The 15,733-nt window shown below is 45.0% G+C and overlaps 1 protein-coding gene across 1 annotated transcript in view; it reads left to right on the top strand.

Annotated features, from left to right (window-relative positions):
- The first annotated feature begins 3,140 nt into the window (after positions 1 to 3,140).
- The window catches only part of DNAH14 (dynein axonemal heavy chain 14), a 476,940-nt gene continuing 464,347 nt past the window's right edge, over positions 3,141 to 15,733 (top strand). The window contains exons 1-3 of the mRNA XM_084624945.1: positions 3,141 to 3,243; positions 6,239 to 6,406; positions 7,689 to 7,801. Coding sequence (XP_084481071.1) covers positions 3,241 to 3,243; positions 6,239 to 6,406; positions 7,689 to 7,801 — 284 coding nt within the window. The 5' untranslated portion in view covers positions 3,141 to 3,240. The remainder of the gene's footprint in view (positions 3,244 to 6,238; positions 6,407 to 7,688; positions 7,802 to 15,733) is intronic.

Below are 15,733 nucleotides of genomic sequence, written 5' to 3'. Positions count from 1 at the left end.
CTTGTGAGATGTTAACAATGTAACCAGATTAGGTAAACCGTCAACTACAATCAGTATCTTATTCTCTAACAATATAAGTTTAGACTTTAAAGCTCTAGTCTAGCTAACATGGCTTTGTTAGTTATGTATAAGGAATGACCCTAATTACCATTTATATACTTTTCTAATGTGTCTTTAAGGGTTGAATTTAGGTCATTTAGCCTGCTAGTTGCTTAACTCTGCCTAGCTCAGTGTCACACTCCATGTGACTAGTAGTGTCATCCTGCAGTGAGTAGAGCAGCCTTGTGGCCATTCTGAGGATTAACTTTGCCAGGCCAAAGCCTCTTCCAGCAGCTACACACTGCCACTCTCTCAGCCTGCAGCTTCTCTCTCACTTCAGTAAATGCAGCATCCTCTTCTGGACTCAGCCCTCTAGCTAGATCACTGTGTAGTTTTTTCCCTTCCAGTGATGTGTATCAAAGTCCCTGCTCCCCAGCATTTTCAGGCAGTCCTCTAATTAACTGCCCCAGGTGTCAGGGAAACAAGGGCCCATCCTCTACTCCAGATTCTGGCTTAGGGATGCTCTAAACAGCATCTAAGGTGTGGTTCCCTCCTGTACCTTGCTGCCTTTCCATGAGCCTCTTCCTTACCTCCTGGCCCTCCCCACTTCCTTCTTGCAAGGCATGAACATGGGCTAGTTATCTCTCTAGCACCCTCCTAGGGAGTAACTGCAGACTATTCCTACATCTTCCTCTGCTTTCAGTTTCCTGTCTTCATATAAGCCCTGCCTGTACCCACACAGATGACTTGCTTCCCCTAATTCTCCCAGGCTGCAAACTGATTGGCTGATTGGGCCCACTTGGCCCAATTCAGCTCTTGCAAGGCCAGTGGGGGGAGTATATCCCATTACAGTCCCATTAAGCTGTTTGAGTTTGGCTTCCATGTAGGTTTTGGTAATTTCTACTTCTGTATTCTCATTACTCACTCTGCCCCCAAACTCCTTATTACTCTTACTAAAAACTGAGGCAAAGTATTTGTTGAGCCATACCTAGATTATCTTTAATCTACACCCCATTCTCAAAGAAAAGGAGTACTTGTGGCACCTTAGAGACTAACCAATTTATTTGAGCATGAGCTTCTGTGAGCTACAGCTCACTTCATCGGATGCATGCCGTGGAAACTGTAGCAGACTTTATATATATACAGAGAATATGAAAAAATACCTCCTCCCACCCCACTGTCCAGCTGGTAATAGCTTATCTAAAGTGATCATCAGGTGGGCCATTTCCAGCACAAATCCAGGTTTTCTCACCCTCCACCCCCCCACACAAATTCACTCTCCTGCTGGTGATAGCCCATCCAAAGTGACAACTCTTTACACAATGTGCATGATAATAAAGTTGGCCATTTCCTGCACAAATCCAGGTTCTCTCACCCCCTTACCCCCCTCCCAAAAACCACACACACAAACTCACTATCCTGCTGGTAATAGCTCATCCAAAGTGACCATTCTCCCTACAATGTGCATAATTAAGGTGGGCCATTTCCAGCACAAATCCAGGTTCTCTCACATCCCCCCCACCCCCATACACACACACACACTCTCCTGCTGGTAATAGCTCATCCAAACTGACCACTCTCCAAGTTTAAATCCAAGTTAAACCAGAACATTGGGGGGGGAGGAAAAAACAAGAGGAAATAGGCTACCTTGCATAATGACTTGGCTTAAATAGAGACTGGGAGTGGAAACTTAAGAACAAAGTGCTGCGCTGCTAACAAAAATAGGTGGCCTTTTAAAAGGCCACTATTAAACTAGAGGGTACTAAATGTAGCTATCCTATTCAAAAAGGTGCTAGAAGTGATTCTTGGAATTCTACACCAATGAGCCTCAGTGGAGGAAACTGGTAGAAATTATAATGAAAAAACATATGTTAACATGATAGGGACAAACCAGCACAGCTTCTGAAAAGGAAAGTCACCTCTCTCTAGTCTAATGGAATATTTCATTGTCAGTACAATAGTGGATAAAGGAATATAGGTTTACATAATTTATTTTGACTTACAAAAATCCTTTCTCACTTCAGTTTTGTCCAAGATTTTCAAAAGTGATTATTGATTTTCTGGTGCCCAATTTGAGGTGTCTTAAAGAGGTCTGATTTTTAATAAAATCCTGAGCGCTCATCTCAGACTGCACCCCAAAAATCATGAGACTTTTGAAAATCTTAGTTATTATTTGTATTTCAGATGTGCTAAAGTCCGCATTGAGGGCCTCATAGTGCCAGGTGCTGTATATACTTAGGACAGGGGCGGGCAAACTACGGGCTGGATCCAGCCTGCAAGCTCTCACGGGGGAGAGCAGGCTGGGGCTTGCCCCACTCTAGCCCTCCAGCTAGGGCAGAGATGGGGGCTGCAGCATGGCCCTGTTGCAGCTAGGGCGCAGGGTTGAGGGCCGCTCCATGCAGCTCCCAGAAGCTGTGGCATGGCCCCACTGCAGCTCCTATGTGCTCCAAAGGCCCCTCCAGTGCTCCAGTTGGAGCTGCATAGATGGTGCCTGCACACGGGGCAGCCCAGAGCCCCCGCCTAAACCCCAAACTCCCCAGCACCCCCCCAGTGTGTCCCTACCCACCTCCCCCGAGCCCTCTCCCCCTAACCAGAAGCCTCACCCCCTTCCTGCACCCTGAACTCCTCATTTCTGGATCCACTGTGGAGCCCTCACCCCCCCCCCCAACCAAAGCTCTCACCCCTTCCTGCACCCCAGCGCAAATGTTATGAGCATTCATGGCCCAACCTCCAATTTCCATTCCCAGATGTGGCCCTCAGGCCAAAAAGTTTGCCCACCCCTGATTTAGGAGAAAACTGCCTGCGACAAGGAGTTTACCGTCTAATCTGGAGCTCTCCGGGAAAAGGAGGTAGTCGAAGAGTGAGAGCTAAGCACTGCTATGGATTGGAAACTGGTTTATAGGCAGAAAACGTGGCACCAGGTCCCCTGCGTGGGGTGGGGCGATGGAAGGCTGAGCAGACCGTGCGCCCAGAGCCCAAACGGCCCGGAGAGGGAGGAGGCCAGTATGAGGGGAGGCCTCCGGCCCAGCGCCTTTTGGGGTTAGCCTAGGCGCAGCCACACTGACCCCTGGCGGCCGGCGTGAGACTCGACAGCGGGCATACAGCGCACGCGCCTGACTGACGAGATCGCCGCGTGGGCCGGGCATTCGTTGGGATAACGGACCCACCTGCCGGCCCCGCAGGAGGGAGCGTGAGGGGAACATGGTGAGCCCGTCGGGCGGGGCAGGGAGGAGCCTCTCCAACTCGGGGGAAAAGATCCTCCCGTGGGGTGTGGCGCCTCCCTGAGGCGGGGAATATGCGGGAGGTAAAACCGCCCCGCAGGCGAGTTGGGGAGCGGCCACACCCCTGTCCCCGTCCGGCGCCGGGAACGGAGACCCTCTCCACTGGGGGTGGGGACTAAGGGGAGGTGTTCGCGGGAAGAAAGTTTCGTAGTCGGGGGTGGGGGAAGCTGGGCGAGCGCCTCTCTCTCGCGGCGTGGGGCGCAGCGGGAATAGCAGGCGGGCAGCAGGTCTCGGGACAGGAGAGAGCGGGGGGGGGGAGCCTCCGTGCGGGTCGCTGCGTGCGGCTGGGGCTCCCGAAGAGAGTCCGCGCTGCCTGTCCTGGCCGGGTCCCCCCGTCGCGGGGCCGTGGGAGCCCAGCAGGGCGGCCGTTGCAAAAGAGCGCGGGGACGCGGACTGTAGCCGCGCGTGTCGTGAGCTTGGCGAGATCGCTGGCGTCAGGTGTCCGTGGCAGGGTAAACGTGGCGTCGCTCTGTGCGGTCCCAGAAACCCACCAGAAAAGCTGTGGAATTTTAGAGTTCTGATTTGTTAGTGTAGGGGAGACTTTCCTCTAGTACAATCAGTGAGTCAACTTGGGTTAAATCTTGACTTTGTCCAGTTAACCTGGAAGTCCACAGTAGTGTACTTAGCGGTTGTAAAACGGGGGAGGGTGGGGGAGATGGAGACTAGGCTCCTTTAAAACAGTGGTGGCCAAACCTTTTTCAAATTTGTGATTATTTATTGTGGCTATAAAGCACCTTTTACAAATTAATGGTCCTTTACAATTCATCAAACACTGTAAATGCCTTTTTTTCAGAGTAGGCAGCCCTGTTAGTCTGTGTTCGCAAAAAGAAAAGGAGTACTTGTGGCACCTTAGAGACTAACAAATTTATTTTACAAGATGCCTTGTAATTGCTCAAACAGAATTCTAGCCTCCAGTCATCGAGATTACCCTAGCCACTGGCCTGATCTTCATGCAGTTTTGCTCTGTTTTAATTAAAGGAATAATACTTCAAGGAACTTTGTGAAATTGTAAATTTGTGAACACTCCTATATCTATTTAAAGTTGGTTGAAGTTTGTTTAGCTTGCTTCTCTAACTAAATTGATATACATCTGAGTTTGAAGGGTCAGGGCCTAAGAATGTCAACATAAAATTTACATTGATTTATCTAAAATGGTGCAAGTCCCTGTGTCGAACATGCATTCACAAATGTTTTCTTTCTTCTTTGAGTGGAAACAATTCACAGACTAACCCCTTCAGAATGTTAGGAGGTAGGCTGAGTTTTGCTTTCCTGGAGGAGCATTTTCTCCAGATGAGTACTTGACCCTCATCTGTTCACTTAGTATAGACCTGATGCTTACCTACTGGAACTCTGTCATGCTGCTAAGAAATAAGAATCTGTAGTTTATAATGTGCACCTGCAAGGGTGGATCAGAGCAAATTGAGAACTGCTCCCAACTTGTGAATGATTTTACTCTCATTTTAAGGAGATACTCACATTACCAAATGCTCAGAGGCTATGTGACTTTAAGAACTTTTTGAAAGAAAACATTTAGCAAAGCACTTCCACACATGCTTATGAGACTTAAGCATGTTCTGAAGTGCTCTGCTAAATTGAGACCATATATTCTATCTTTATATTTTTATAGGTGACTGGTGTTCTGTACATTCCCACAGAAAGAGTTGGAACTGGGAACTGTTTTTGAGATGGTTCTAAACTTAAAGGTTATGCCTAAAATGACCATGCTGTCTGTTTGTAGCTCACTCCTGTTGATTAGCAGGAGGATCCCATGCACTTCTTATGTGCCTGCCTCCTAGCCTTTCCAATACAGAATGTGTAGAGGTAATTATTTTTTCATGCACAATATAGTTGTTTTGCTATGTTACAGAAAATGCAGTGTATAAAATCCCCAAATTAGGGAAATGCCTCTTATGTGTAAAATGAAACAAGTGGGTCTGGACGGTTCATAGGATTGGTAATAGAGCCATCTATAGATTTATTGAAGCTGGAACCCCGGTGCTGCAGGGCTGAAGTTGTAGAAATCACATAAAATCACTGAATCCGTGACCGACTCATACATAGCCTTACCTATCACCAATGCACAGCATTTTAATCCTTTAAAGAGGCACTGTAAATCACTGACATCTGAGGATTTGCCTACACTTAAAAAGCTGCAGTGGCATAGTTGCGCTACTGTAGCGCTACCATAAAGACACTGCCTACCCTGAAAGGCAGTAGCTATGTCAGTGGGAGAAGCCCTTCCACTGACATAACGCTGTCTACGCCGGCTGTTAGGTCAGTATAAATGTCACTCAGGGGAGTGGAAAATCCACACCTGAACGACGTAGTTATACTGACATAAGTTTGTAGTGTAGACCAATGCTGAACATGAAGGAACTACACACAGTCTGAGACATTTTTCCTCTGATTATGTATCTTCCTCTGGTTTACAAAAATGCCGAATTGGTTGAGGGAGAAAAATATGCTTTTCACTGACCTTTTGGTATGTAGGTCTTGACACTGCATGGTGGATAGAATTTGCAACTTGAGGATCCATAAACTGACTGTTTATGCAGTGAGTTAGCCATATTGGGCCAAATTCTAATTTTAGTTTTCTAGGTGTTAATCCAGAATAATTCCATGATGATTTAAACCTAGCCTGGTGTGAATTGTGTAGCCAGTACTGACTCCTATGCTGCAAAACATTGAGCAACTTATGAAGGCTGAAATTAGTGGGAGTTGAGGACACTGGACAGCCTCTCCTTAATTAAATAAAAGAAAAAAGCAAGACTTTGTGATTGACTTCTAATTTTTAAGCCCTGGACTCGGATAATACATGCTTTCCTTTTGTATGTAATAGGACAACTCATCATGAGACCACAATAGAGGCATAATCACAGTTTGGTGATTCATATCTGGTAACTGTTTTTCATCGTTAGGACCAAAGATACCTAACCCAGATAGATGAGAAGAGGACATTGCCAAAAACAAAACTGGTATCTCGTCTCCAGTTGGGACCAGAGAATACAGAAATACCACATATGGTTAAAGGAAGGTATATTATGCGTGAACAAGCTGTCAACATTGAGGAAAACAGAAGTTCACTGGTGAGAAATCAGTGTTTTTCTTTTTAAAATGAGATAAATGCTTATGTTGTTAATATCTTATTAACTGTAATCACATTACATTAAAGGACTGACTTAAGGATATTTACTCTTGATTTTAATGAGAATTTTAAGTAGAATTAGCTGTTAGCTAACAGCATATAAATCAGGGGTGGGCAAACCTTTTGGCCTGAGGGCTACATCAGGGTTCCGAAACTGTGTGGAGGGCTGGGTAGGGAAGGCTGTGCCTCCCCAAACAGCCTGGCCTCAGCTACCTATCCGCCCCCTCCCACTTCCTGCCCTATGACTGCGCCCCTCAGAACCCCTGACCCATCCAGCCCCCCCTGTTCCTTGTCCCCTGACCATCCACTCCTGGGATCCCCTGCCCTAACCACTTCCCCCGGGACCCCATCCCCTATCCAACCCCCCGTCCCCTGACTGCCCCGACCCCTTTCTGCCCCCTGACAGGCCCCCTGGGACTCCTATCCACGCCTATCCAACCGCCCTCTGCCCCCCAGGACCCCTTGCCCCTTATCTGACCCCCCCTTACCGTGCTGCTCAGAGCACCAGGACTGGCAGCACAGTTTTGCACAATATTCTACAATACATTTTAATGCTGTAATCTGAAAAATGATGAGAAATAATGAAAACTCAACTGCATTTGTCAAACAAATTACATTTTATTTTGCATTATTCTGGCCCTCTTTGTTCACTTGCACAGTAATTCATAAATGCCAGTCGTTCACAATGGATCACCCAGCCATTAGTGTGAGCCAGTGAGGTTCTACTGTATGATAATATTTGAATCATGGGGCCATATTTTGTCCTGACTTTACTCTCCGTACAACTCTTTGATTTTAATGATTTCACTGGGTTGCCTGTTAGCCAAATTTCTTTACAAAATATTTTGTTCTCAGTTCTAAGTTCAAAGACATTTATTCCTGTCTATGGAGGATGGAAAAGAGGAGGGAGAGAGAAGTTTATGTTCTGTATGAAAATAAGGGAACATAAGTATTGTTAGATTTATACAAAACATTCAAGTACTTTTATTTGATTTAATTCAGTCATTCACTGGAATATTCTTTAAAAAAAGTTTTCATAAACTAAAACATCTTTTAATCTTACTTCAGAAAAAGTTGTCAATGGAAGCAGAGTTAGGCCATCAATCAGTACTTTTGAAAATCAGCTCTTAAGTGGTTTCCTCGGTTGACTTCAGAAATATTACTTGACCATCAATTCAATATGTATTAAAATTAATGTATTCCTACTTTCTTTTCTTCCTCAGCCATCTTCAGTAGAGAAGTGTCCTACTGCACCCTGTACAGCAGTTTACAGAACAGGCACGGAAAGGAAACACAAAACAACAGTAAAGGAAGGAAAGATGGGCTTTGAATACGTGTATGTAAAACTTATATTTTTTTCATTCTGTACTTCCTGTTTTTTAATTTAAAATGCTGGTGACCCCCAAAAGAACACCAAATCTAAAGCCTTTCTCTCAGATTCTGGAAAGTGTATACTTACTTCCAAATATAAGCTTCATGGCACAGGCCCAACTCTACTATAAAGGGCCAATAATATGTAATTTACAGTGATGTAAATCCAGAGACACACCATTGAAGTCAGCAAAGTTATTCTGGATTTACAGTAGTGTAAAAGATCACAATCTGGCCCAAAGACTATCTGGGGAGGCAGAGAAAGAAGAATGCCTGTGAGCATGTCTATGCTGCAAAAAAACCTGTGGCACAAGAGTCTCAAATTAGCAGTATAGATGTTCAGGCTCTGGCTGGAGCCCAGGCTTCAAGACTCGCCCCTCGTCCAAAAGTTAACACTGCAATTTCTTAGCTCCACAAGCCCAAGTCAGCTGACCCAGGCAAGCCACACCCATGCCGCAGGTCTCTTATTGCAGGTCTCTTAGGCATACCTTGGGAAAATTATAGAATATCAGGGTTGGAAGGGACCTCAGGAGGTCATCCAGTCCAACCCCCTGCTCAAAGCAGGACCGATCCCCAATTAAATCATCCCAGCCAGGGCTTTGTCAAGCCTGACCTTAAAAACCTCCAAGGAAGGAGATTCCACCACCTCCCTAGGTAACGCATTTCAGTGTTTCACCACCCTCCTAGTGAAAAAGTTTTTCCTAATATCCAACCTAAATCTCCCCCACTGCAACTTGAGACCATTACTCCATGCTCTGTCATGTGCTACCACTGAGAACAGTATAGATCCATCCTCTTTGGAACCCCCTTTCAGGTAGTTGAAAGCAGCTATCAAATCCCCCCATATTCTTCTCTTCCATAGACTAAACATCCCCAGTTCCCTCAGCCTCTCCTCATAAGTCATGTGTTCCAGTCCCCTAATCATTTTTGTTGCCCTCTGCTGGACTCTTTCCAATTTTTCCACATTCTTCTTGTAGTGCGGGGCCCAAAACTGGACACAGTACTCCAGATGAGGCCTCACCAATGTCGAATAGAGGGGAATGATCACATCCCTCGATCTGCTGGCAATGCCCCTACTTATACATCCCAAAATGCCATTGGCCTTCTTGGCAACAAGGGCACACTGTTGACTCATATCCAGCTTCTTGTCCACTGTAACCCCTAGGTCCTTTTCTGCAGAACTGCTGCCGAGCCATTCGGTCCCTAGTCTGTAGCGGTGCATTGGATTCTTCCATCCTAAGTGCAGGACTCGTCCTTGTTGAACCTCATCAGGTTTCTTCTGGCTCAATCCTCCAATTTGTCTAGGTCCCTCTGTATCCTATTCCTACCCTCCAGCGTATCTACCTCTCCTCCCAGTTTAGTGTCATCTGCAAACTTGCTGAGGGTGCAATCCACACCATCCTCCAGATCACTTATGGAGATATTGAACAAAACCGGTCCGAGGACCAACCCTTGGGGCACTCCTCTTGATACCGGCTGCCAAGTAGACATGGAGCCATTGATCACTACCCGTCGAGCCTGACAATCTAGCCAGCTTTCTGTCCACCTTATAGTCCATTCATCCAGCCCATACTTCTTTAACTTGCTGGCAAGAATACTGTGGGAGAGTGTCAAAAGCTTTGCTAAAGTCAAGGAACAACACGTCCACTGCTTTCCCTTCATCCACAGAACCAGTTACCTTGTCATAGAAGGCAATTAGATTAGTCAGGCATGACTTGCCGTTGGTGAATCCATGCTGACTGTTCCTGATCACTTTCCTCTCCTCTAAGTGCTTCCGAATTGATTCCTTGAGGACCTGCTCCATGATTTTTCCAGGAACTGAGGTGAGGCTGACTGGCCTGTAGTTCCCAGGATCCTCCTTCTTCCCTTTCTTAAAGATGGGCACTACATTAGCCTTTTTCCAGTCGTCCGGGACTTCCCCCAATCGCCATGAGTTTTCAAAGAGGAGGCAGTCCTCCTCACCCAATTCTGAGGACTGTATTTAAAGCCTTGGCTGAGATTTATTTTTGTTATTTTTTTGAGATTTATTTTTGTTTGTTTTTTGCATAGGATGATTTGCTTAGATCTATGGTTAAAATGATTTGCTCCTGATACAAGGAGCTTGCTCTTTACTGCTGTGTCTTATTTCCCATTTCACAGAAAAGGGTAGGAAAACATTTTTCACACCACTCTTAAAAACAGTTTTACATTTATGCTGGTGTGCAGAAGAATATTTATATCAGTAGTGACAGTTACTTAGTACTAGTGTTTCTGGGGCGTTTGGGGATCTACATATGTATATTTTGAAAACAGTTTCCCAGATCCTGCACTTCATTAGGGCAGGGTTTTTTTTCTTTTGCTGTATCGTTGGTGCAAATTGACATAGCCAGGCTTTGTCGGATCATCTGAAGTATAGGTCGATCTGATGACATAGAGTAGGTCCTACACCATCCCTTTTTGTGGGCCAGTGCAGGGGCCATGGGTTGGGAAAAGGAGCTGTAGTCAGAGCTTCCATGAACCTTGGAAATCTTCAGGTGCTATAAAAGGAACTTGAATTCGTTGGCAGCTAGTAATTTTAGAGTAGCTGTCAAGATGTTGTGATTTATGCTGGGACACATGCCTATTGTTAGCTTTTGACTGAAGTGGTTGGCCAGAGTGTGGGACTCTGTAGGTTGTTTCCACTAGGAGGAGAAACTGATGATCAGTTACATCTTTGATGCGACCTGGTTTGTTTACAAAGAATTTACCATGTCCTGTTTCCCAGAACACAGGAGGAATCAAACAGCAGACAGTATTTTTTGCTCACAGCTTTCAGTCAGACCTAGAGTACACAGAAGCACACTCTAGGCTTTTTCTCAGGGTCACAATCACAGTGCTTGTTCATATTGTGTCTGGAGCTTCCTTGTCTTCTCTGTTTCTCTGGTGTTTCTCCCCCCATCTCCACCAAACAATACCTAGCAAAAACCCTCTGACCACATAGTTCTAAATCCTGAGCCACTTCATGTGTGCCTTTGTTTTGGGTGATGAGGTCTGTTATATTAACTGAGATGCAATATATCGGATATGTTAGCATCTTTGGCCTAGTCACTCCAACATTAAACAGTTTTAAACAAGGTTTGAGGTTTAGTATACAAAGACCTCAGCCTACTTAGCACCATGGCAAATGTGCTGTTAAAAATCCTTTTAACCTTTTATTAAAGGTACAGAAAAGAAGAAAAAACAGTCAAAGAATTTGAAAGTATTAAATAAGTCTTTCATTTTAACAGGTTTCAGAGTAACAGCCGTGTTAGTCTGTATTCGCAAAAAGAAAAGGAGTACTTGTGGCATCTTAGAGACTAACCAATTTATTTGAGCATAAGCTTTCGTGAGTTACAGCTCACTTCATCGGATGCATTCAGTGGAAAGTACAGTAGGAAGATTTATATACACAGAGAACATGAAACAATGGATCGCTCTTATTACAGTGTATATGGTAAGGTGAAAAGAAAAGGAGTACTTGTGGCACCTTAGAGACTAACCAATTTATTTGAGCATAAGCTTTTGTGAGCTACAGCTCACTTCATCGGATGCATACTGTGGAAACTGCAGAAGACATTATATACACAGAGACCATGAAACAATACCTCCTCCCACCCCACTCTCCTGCTGGTAATAGCTTATCTAAAGTGATCACTCTCCTTACAATGTGTATGATAATCAAGTTGGGCCATTTCCAGCACAAATCCAGGTTTTCTCACCCTCCGCCCCCCCCCCCACTCACTCTCCTGCTGGTAATAGCCCATCCAAAGTGACCACTCTCTTTACAATGTGTATGAAAATCAAGGTGGGCCATTTCCAGCACAAATCCAGGTTTTCTCACCCCCACCACCCCCATACACACGCACAAACTCACTAATAAATTGGTTAGTCTCTAAGGTGCCACAAGTACTCCTTTTCTTTTCACCTTACCTGATCGCTCTTATTACAGTGTATATGGTAACACCCATTGTTTCATGTTCCCTGTTTATATAAATCTTCCCACTGTATTTTCCACTGAATGCATCCGATGAAGTGAGCTGTAACTCACGAAAGCTTATGCTCAAATAAATTGGTTAGTCTCTAAGGTGCCACAAGTACTCCTTTTCTTTTTGTTTCATTTTAACAACATCCTTTCTTCTCGTTCCCTTTAGCAGGAGAGAGTCTTTAAAGGAAAAACCTCCTTGTTTGATAGTCTTTTAAATGGGATTAAAGATGGTAATAACTGTTCTTTTGGGGATAAGAGAAGTTGTTAGTTGAGATGGGCTGAACGTGGGGTTGTTAAATTCAGTCTTAGAAGGAAAAGCCCCCTTGTTTGACAATCTATTAGATGGTATTAAACAGGTAGTAACTGTTTTCCCAAGTTACCGGGGATTCAGCTGGAGCTGGTATGGGTGTCATTGTCCTCTAGGTTCCTCTCTCTGGCCCTGTCTTGTCAGGCATCTCTCAGGAGCAGGATGATGAAGGTGACCCAGGTGACGGTGATACTGAAGCTCACTCCAGTAGTCTCCATCTGTTGTTTCTAGTGTTCTTCCTTATTTGCTCCCCAAAGTCTTTCTTTAAGGACCCAAAAAGGAAGTGATGAGGGGAGTAGCCCATTCCCTCATTATTTTGTCTACCACTTAGGTCTAACATCTGACAAACCAATTTTGGCTCATAAACTTCTGACTCTGCATCATCTATTTTTAACAAGTGTGATTTTTAACATAGTCCTTGAATTATATCAGCACATCCTTTTTGTTTAGACTAATTCAATTTCATACCTCTTCTCATCAGCATTTTGTTGTTATAGGTTTGGGTGACATATTACAAACTTTCACTCAAGTCTTACGATTAAACTCATGATTAGGGTAAATTTGTAGGCCCTATTGTTTCTTGCATTTATCCCAAATGAAGGGGTACTACTACACTCACCAGTTTGTGTTGTTTCACGTACCCAACAATATCATCTCCTGTTTTTTAGCTCTGCCCATCATCCTAATGGGGCCCAAAAGGGTAATACCCTAGGCAACTTACCCCATACAGAAAGACAAGAAATAGTTTATCAAATTACAGTTGATACTGTCTTAGCTACTTACATATTTATATCATCTTTCTGTCAGGAAGTTTTCATGTCACCAACCCAAAATGTTTTACTTCCATTGAAATCTATCTTTCTTTCTTTCTTTAGCTAGCTTCCTTCAGGCAATTGGGAGAGGGCACATACAATGTGCTTTGAAGTGTCTGTTGTTTCTGTGGAATATGCTGGCTGACACAGACTCTGCCCATTTTGTTCTAATAGGAAATCATTACTGTCACAACTTTCCCAGCCTCAACATCCATAGCTAAATTCTCAGTTTTGTGGCTACCACACTGAAATACTGTACTTCCGATATCTCCTTAAACGGTCTTTGTGGGTAACTTTGGGTATAGTCCTGGGAAACAACTGTATCCAATGCATCACTTCATTTATTTAGATGAGTTCTGTAGTTGATCCCTCTTAAGGTTTATTCAGTTAGGGTTCCTACCCTTCTTTTTCCTTGGGTTGTAAAAGTATACCAGATTCTCTTTTTAAAAATTCCTCATATGATCTTACATGTAGAACCTTTTCATCTTATCAGAGGCTATCCTCAAATTTTCTCTAGCAAAGGTGTGTGTTATTTCAGTTTTGAATTGTGGGGTTTCTGTATAGTCCAAAAAATTCATATTTCTTTGTTCCTCTTCAGGAATGCCATACATGAGATTTGCTCTGGTCCCTAGCTCATGCCCAAATATGAAGAATGCTAGGATAGATTTTGTACTCTCATTGACTATTCTATAAGCCATCAAATCATAGAATATCAGGGTTGGAAGGGACCTCAGGAGGTCATCTAGTCCAACCCCCTGCTCAAAGCAGGACCAATCCCCAATTTTTGGCCCAGATCCCGAAATGGCCCCCTCAGGAATTGAACTCACAACCCTCGGTTTAGAAGACCAATGCTCAAACCACTGAGCTATCCCTCCCTCCAAACAGGAAAGGCCCCAATTCATAGAATATCAGGATTTTTGAAGGGACCTCAGGAGGTCATCTAGTCTAAACCCTTGCTCAAAGCAGGACCAATCCCCAATTTTTGCCCCAGATCCCTAAATGGCCCCTCAAGGATTGAACTCACAACCCTGGGTTTAGCAGGCCAAATATGCAGGTTTCAGTCCCCTGGGTGCTGTTCTACAAAGGTAGCCAGCTGAACCACAAAAGTCCTATTGAACTGTTCTGTCATCCCATCAGATTGTGGGTGTGCCCCCCCCCGAAGACTCTCAAGTTTTTTCATTTAAAAAAAGGAGGAAAAGAAGAGGAGGAGGAGAAGGAGGAAAAAAAAAACATTTTTTCTGTTTCAATTTTTTTCTGCATTCCTCACTGCTAGAGGATTGTAGCCCCCTGCCCAGAGACATTCCTGGCTCCAAGAGGTGCCTCTCCTGCAAGGAGTCGATTCCTGTAATGGTGAGACGCTCTCACTGTGTCTGGTGCCTGGGAGAGTCCCACAGAAGTGCTTCCCCTGCCACAGCTAAAACTGCAGTCTCTCAGGAAGTGGGAGCTGCAGTTAAAACTCCTCCTTCTGGCGAAGGCACTTCAGTCTCCAGGGGACTCTGATGCTGACCCTGGATCGTCCCCTGAGCCTTTAACTTCAAAGGGGGTAGAGTTGTAAAAAAAGCTCAGCAGACTCCCCCTGTAAAGGCTTGTAAAAAGGGCTCCGAGTCGTTGGCCAGCGAGAGGGGTTCCCCAGTACAGTCACCTCAGTACTGACTGCACTGGAATAACATGGGCTCCGAGTCGTTGGCCAGCCAGGAGAGTTCCCTGATGCAGCCACCTCGGTACTGATGGCACCAGCAGTTCTGAAGCATGGTACTCAGAAGGGAGCCTCTGCTATGAGCTCTGCCATACCAGGGGCTCAGGCAGTCAGGCTCTGAGGTAAGGGTACTGCCCCCTAAGGAGAGAGACTGGTATTGTACCATCTATAAAAGAGCGGCACAGACAAAACTCCCATCTAGGGAGTGCTCTGCATCTTCTCAACCTTTCATACTGACAAAGTACCAAGGACATTGCTCCGTGATACCGAGTGAGCTTAGAGTACCGCATGAGCTGTGGTACCCTGGAGACCTGATGGTTGGGGGAAGAACTGCAATCCCCATCACTTGGTATTGGGGCCCTGGTAAACGCTCTTGGCACCGGGCTGTGTACCACCAATATCCCAGTCAGTGCCACCCTTACCCTCCCAATTAATGAGCAATTCTAGATCTTACCAAAGTCGTCTGGCAGACACCAGCCTCCATCGCTTCAACCAGCAAGAGAGGGAAAAAAACAACAACTTCATCCCTCCCAAAGAGGCAGACTTCCTGTTTCAACATCTGCAACCCAACTCCATCATAGTGGATGTGATTAATGCACAAAGTAAGCAACATCATGCCAAGGTGATCCCATACGATCAGGCTTGGCAGGACGGCATATTTGTTGGTGACATTACAGTTTAGAATCGCGAATTACCAAACTGTCATGGCCAAATATGATTTTATTAATTATGGGAAACTCAATGTATTTATGGAATATTTACTGGAGATACAAAAAGAGCAGTTTCAGGCCATTCTTGGAGAGGGTCAGTTAATTGCCAGACTGGTGCTAGAGACAGCACTAGATGTAGCCGATACAGTGGCCTGCCCGCTCTCCATGACAGTGGTACTGAAGTGGGCTTCTTGGCTACACCTTTCTGGGTTTCCCAAAGAGCTGCAGAAGAGCTCCAATTTGAAGGGCCCAAACTCTTTGTGGAGAAGACAGATTCTTCTCTCTACATCCTGAAGGATTCCCGGGCCACATTACACTCCCTAGGAATCTGTACTGCGAGACAGAAGAGAAGATACACCTCTCAGCCACAGCACAGGTCACAACTTCCTT

This window comes from Lepidochelys olivacea (genome assembly GCF_965140295.1).
Source record: "Lepidochelys olivacea isolate rLepOli2 genome assembly, chromosome: 3".
NCBI classification, from domain to species: domain Eukaryota; kingdom Metazoa; phylum Chordata; order Testudines; family Cheloniidae; genus Lepidochelys; species Lepidochelys olivacea.
Note: the sequence above shows the minus strand (reverse complement) of the source record. Positions and strands in the feature narration are given on the sequence as shown.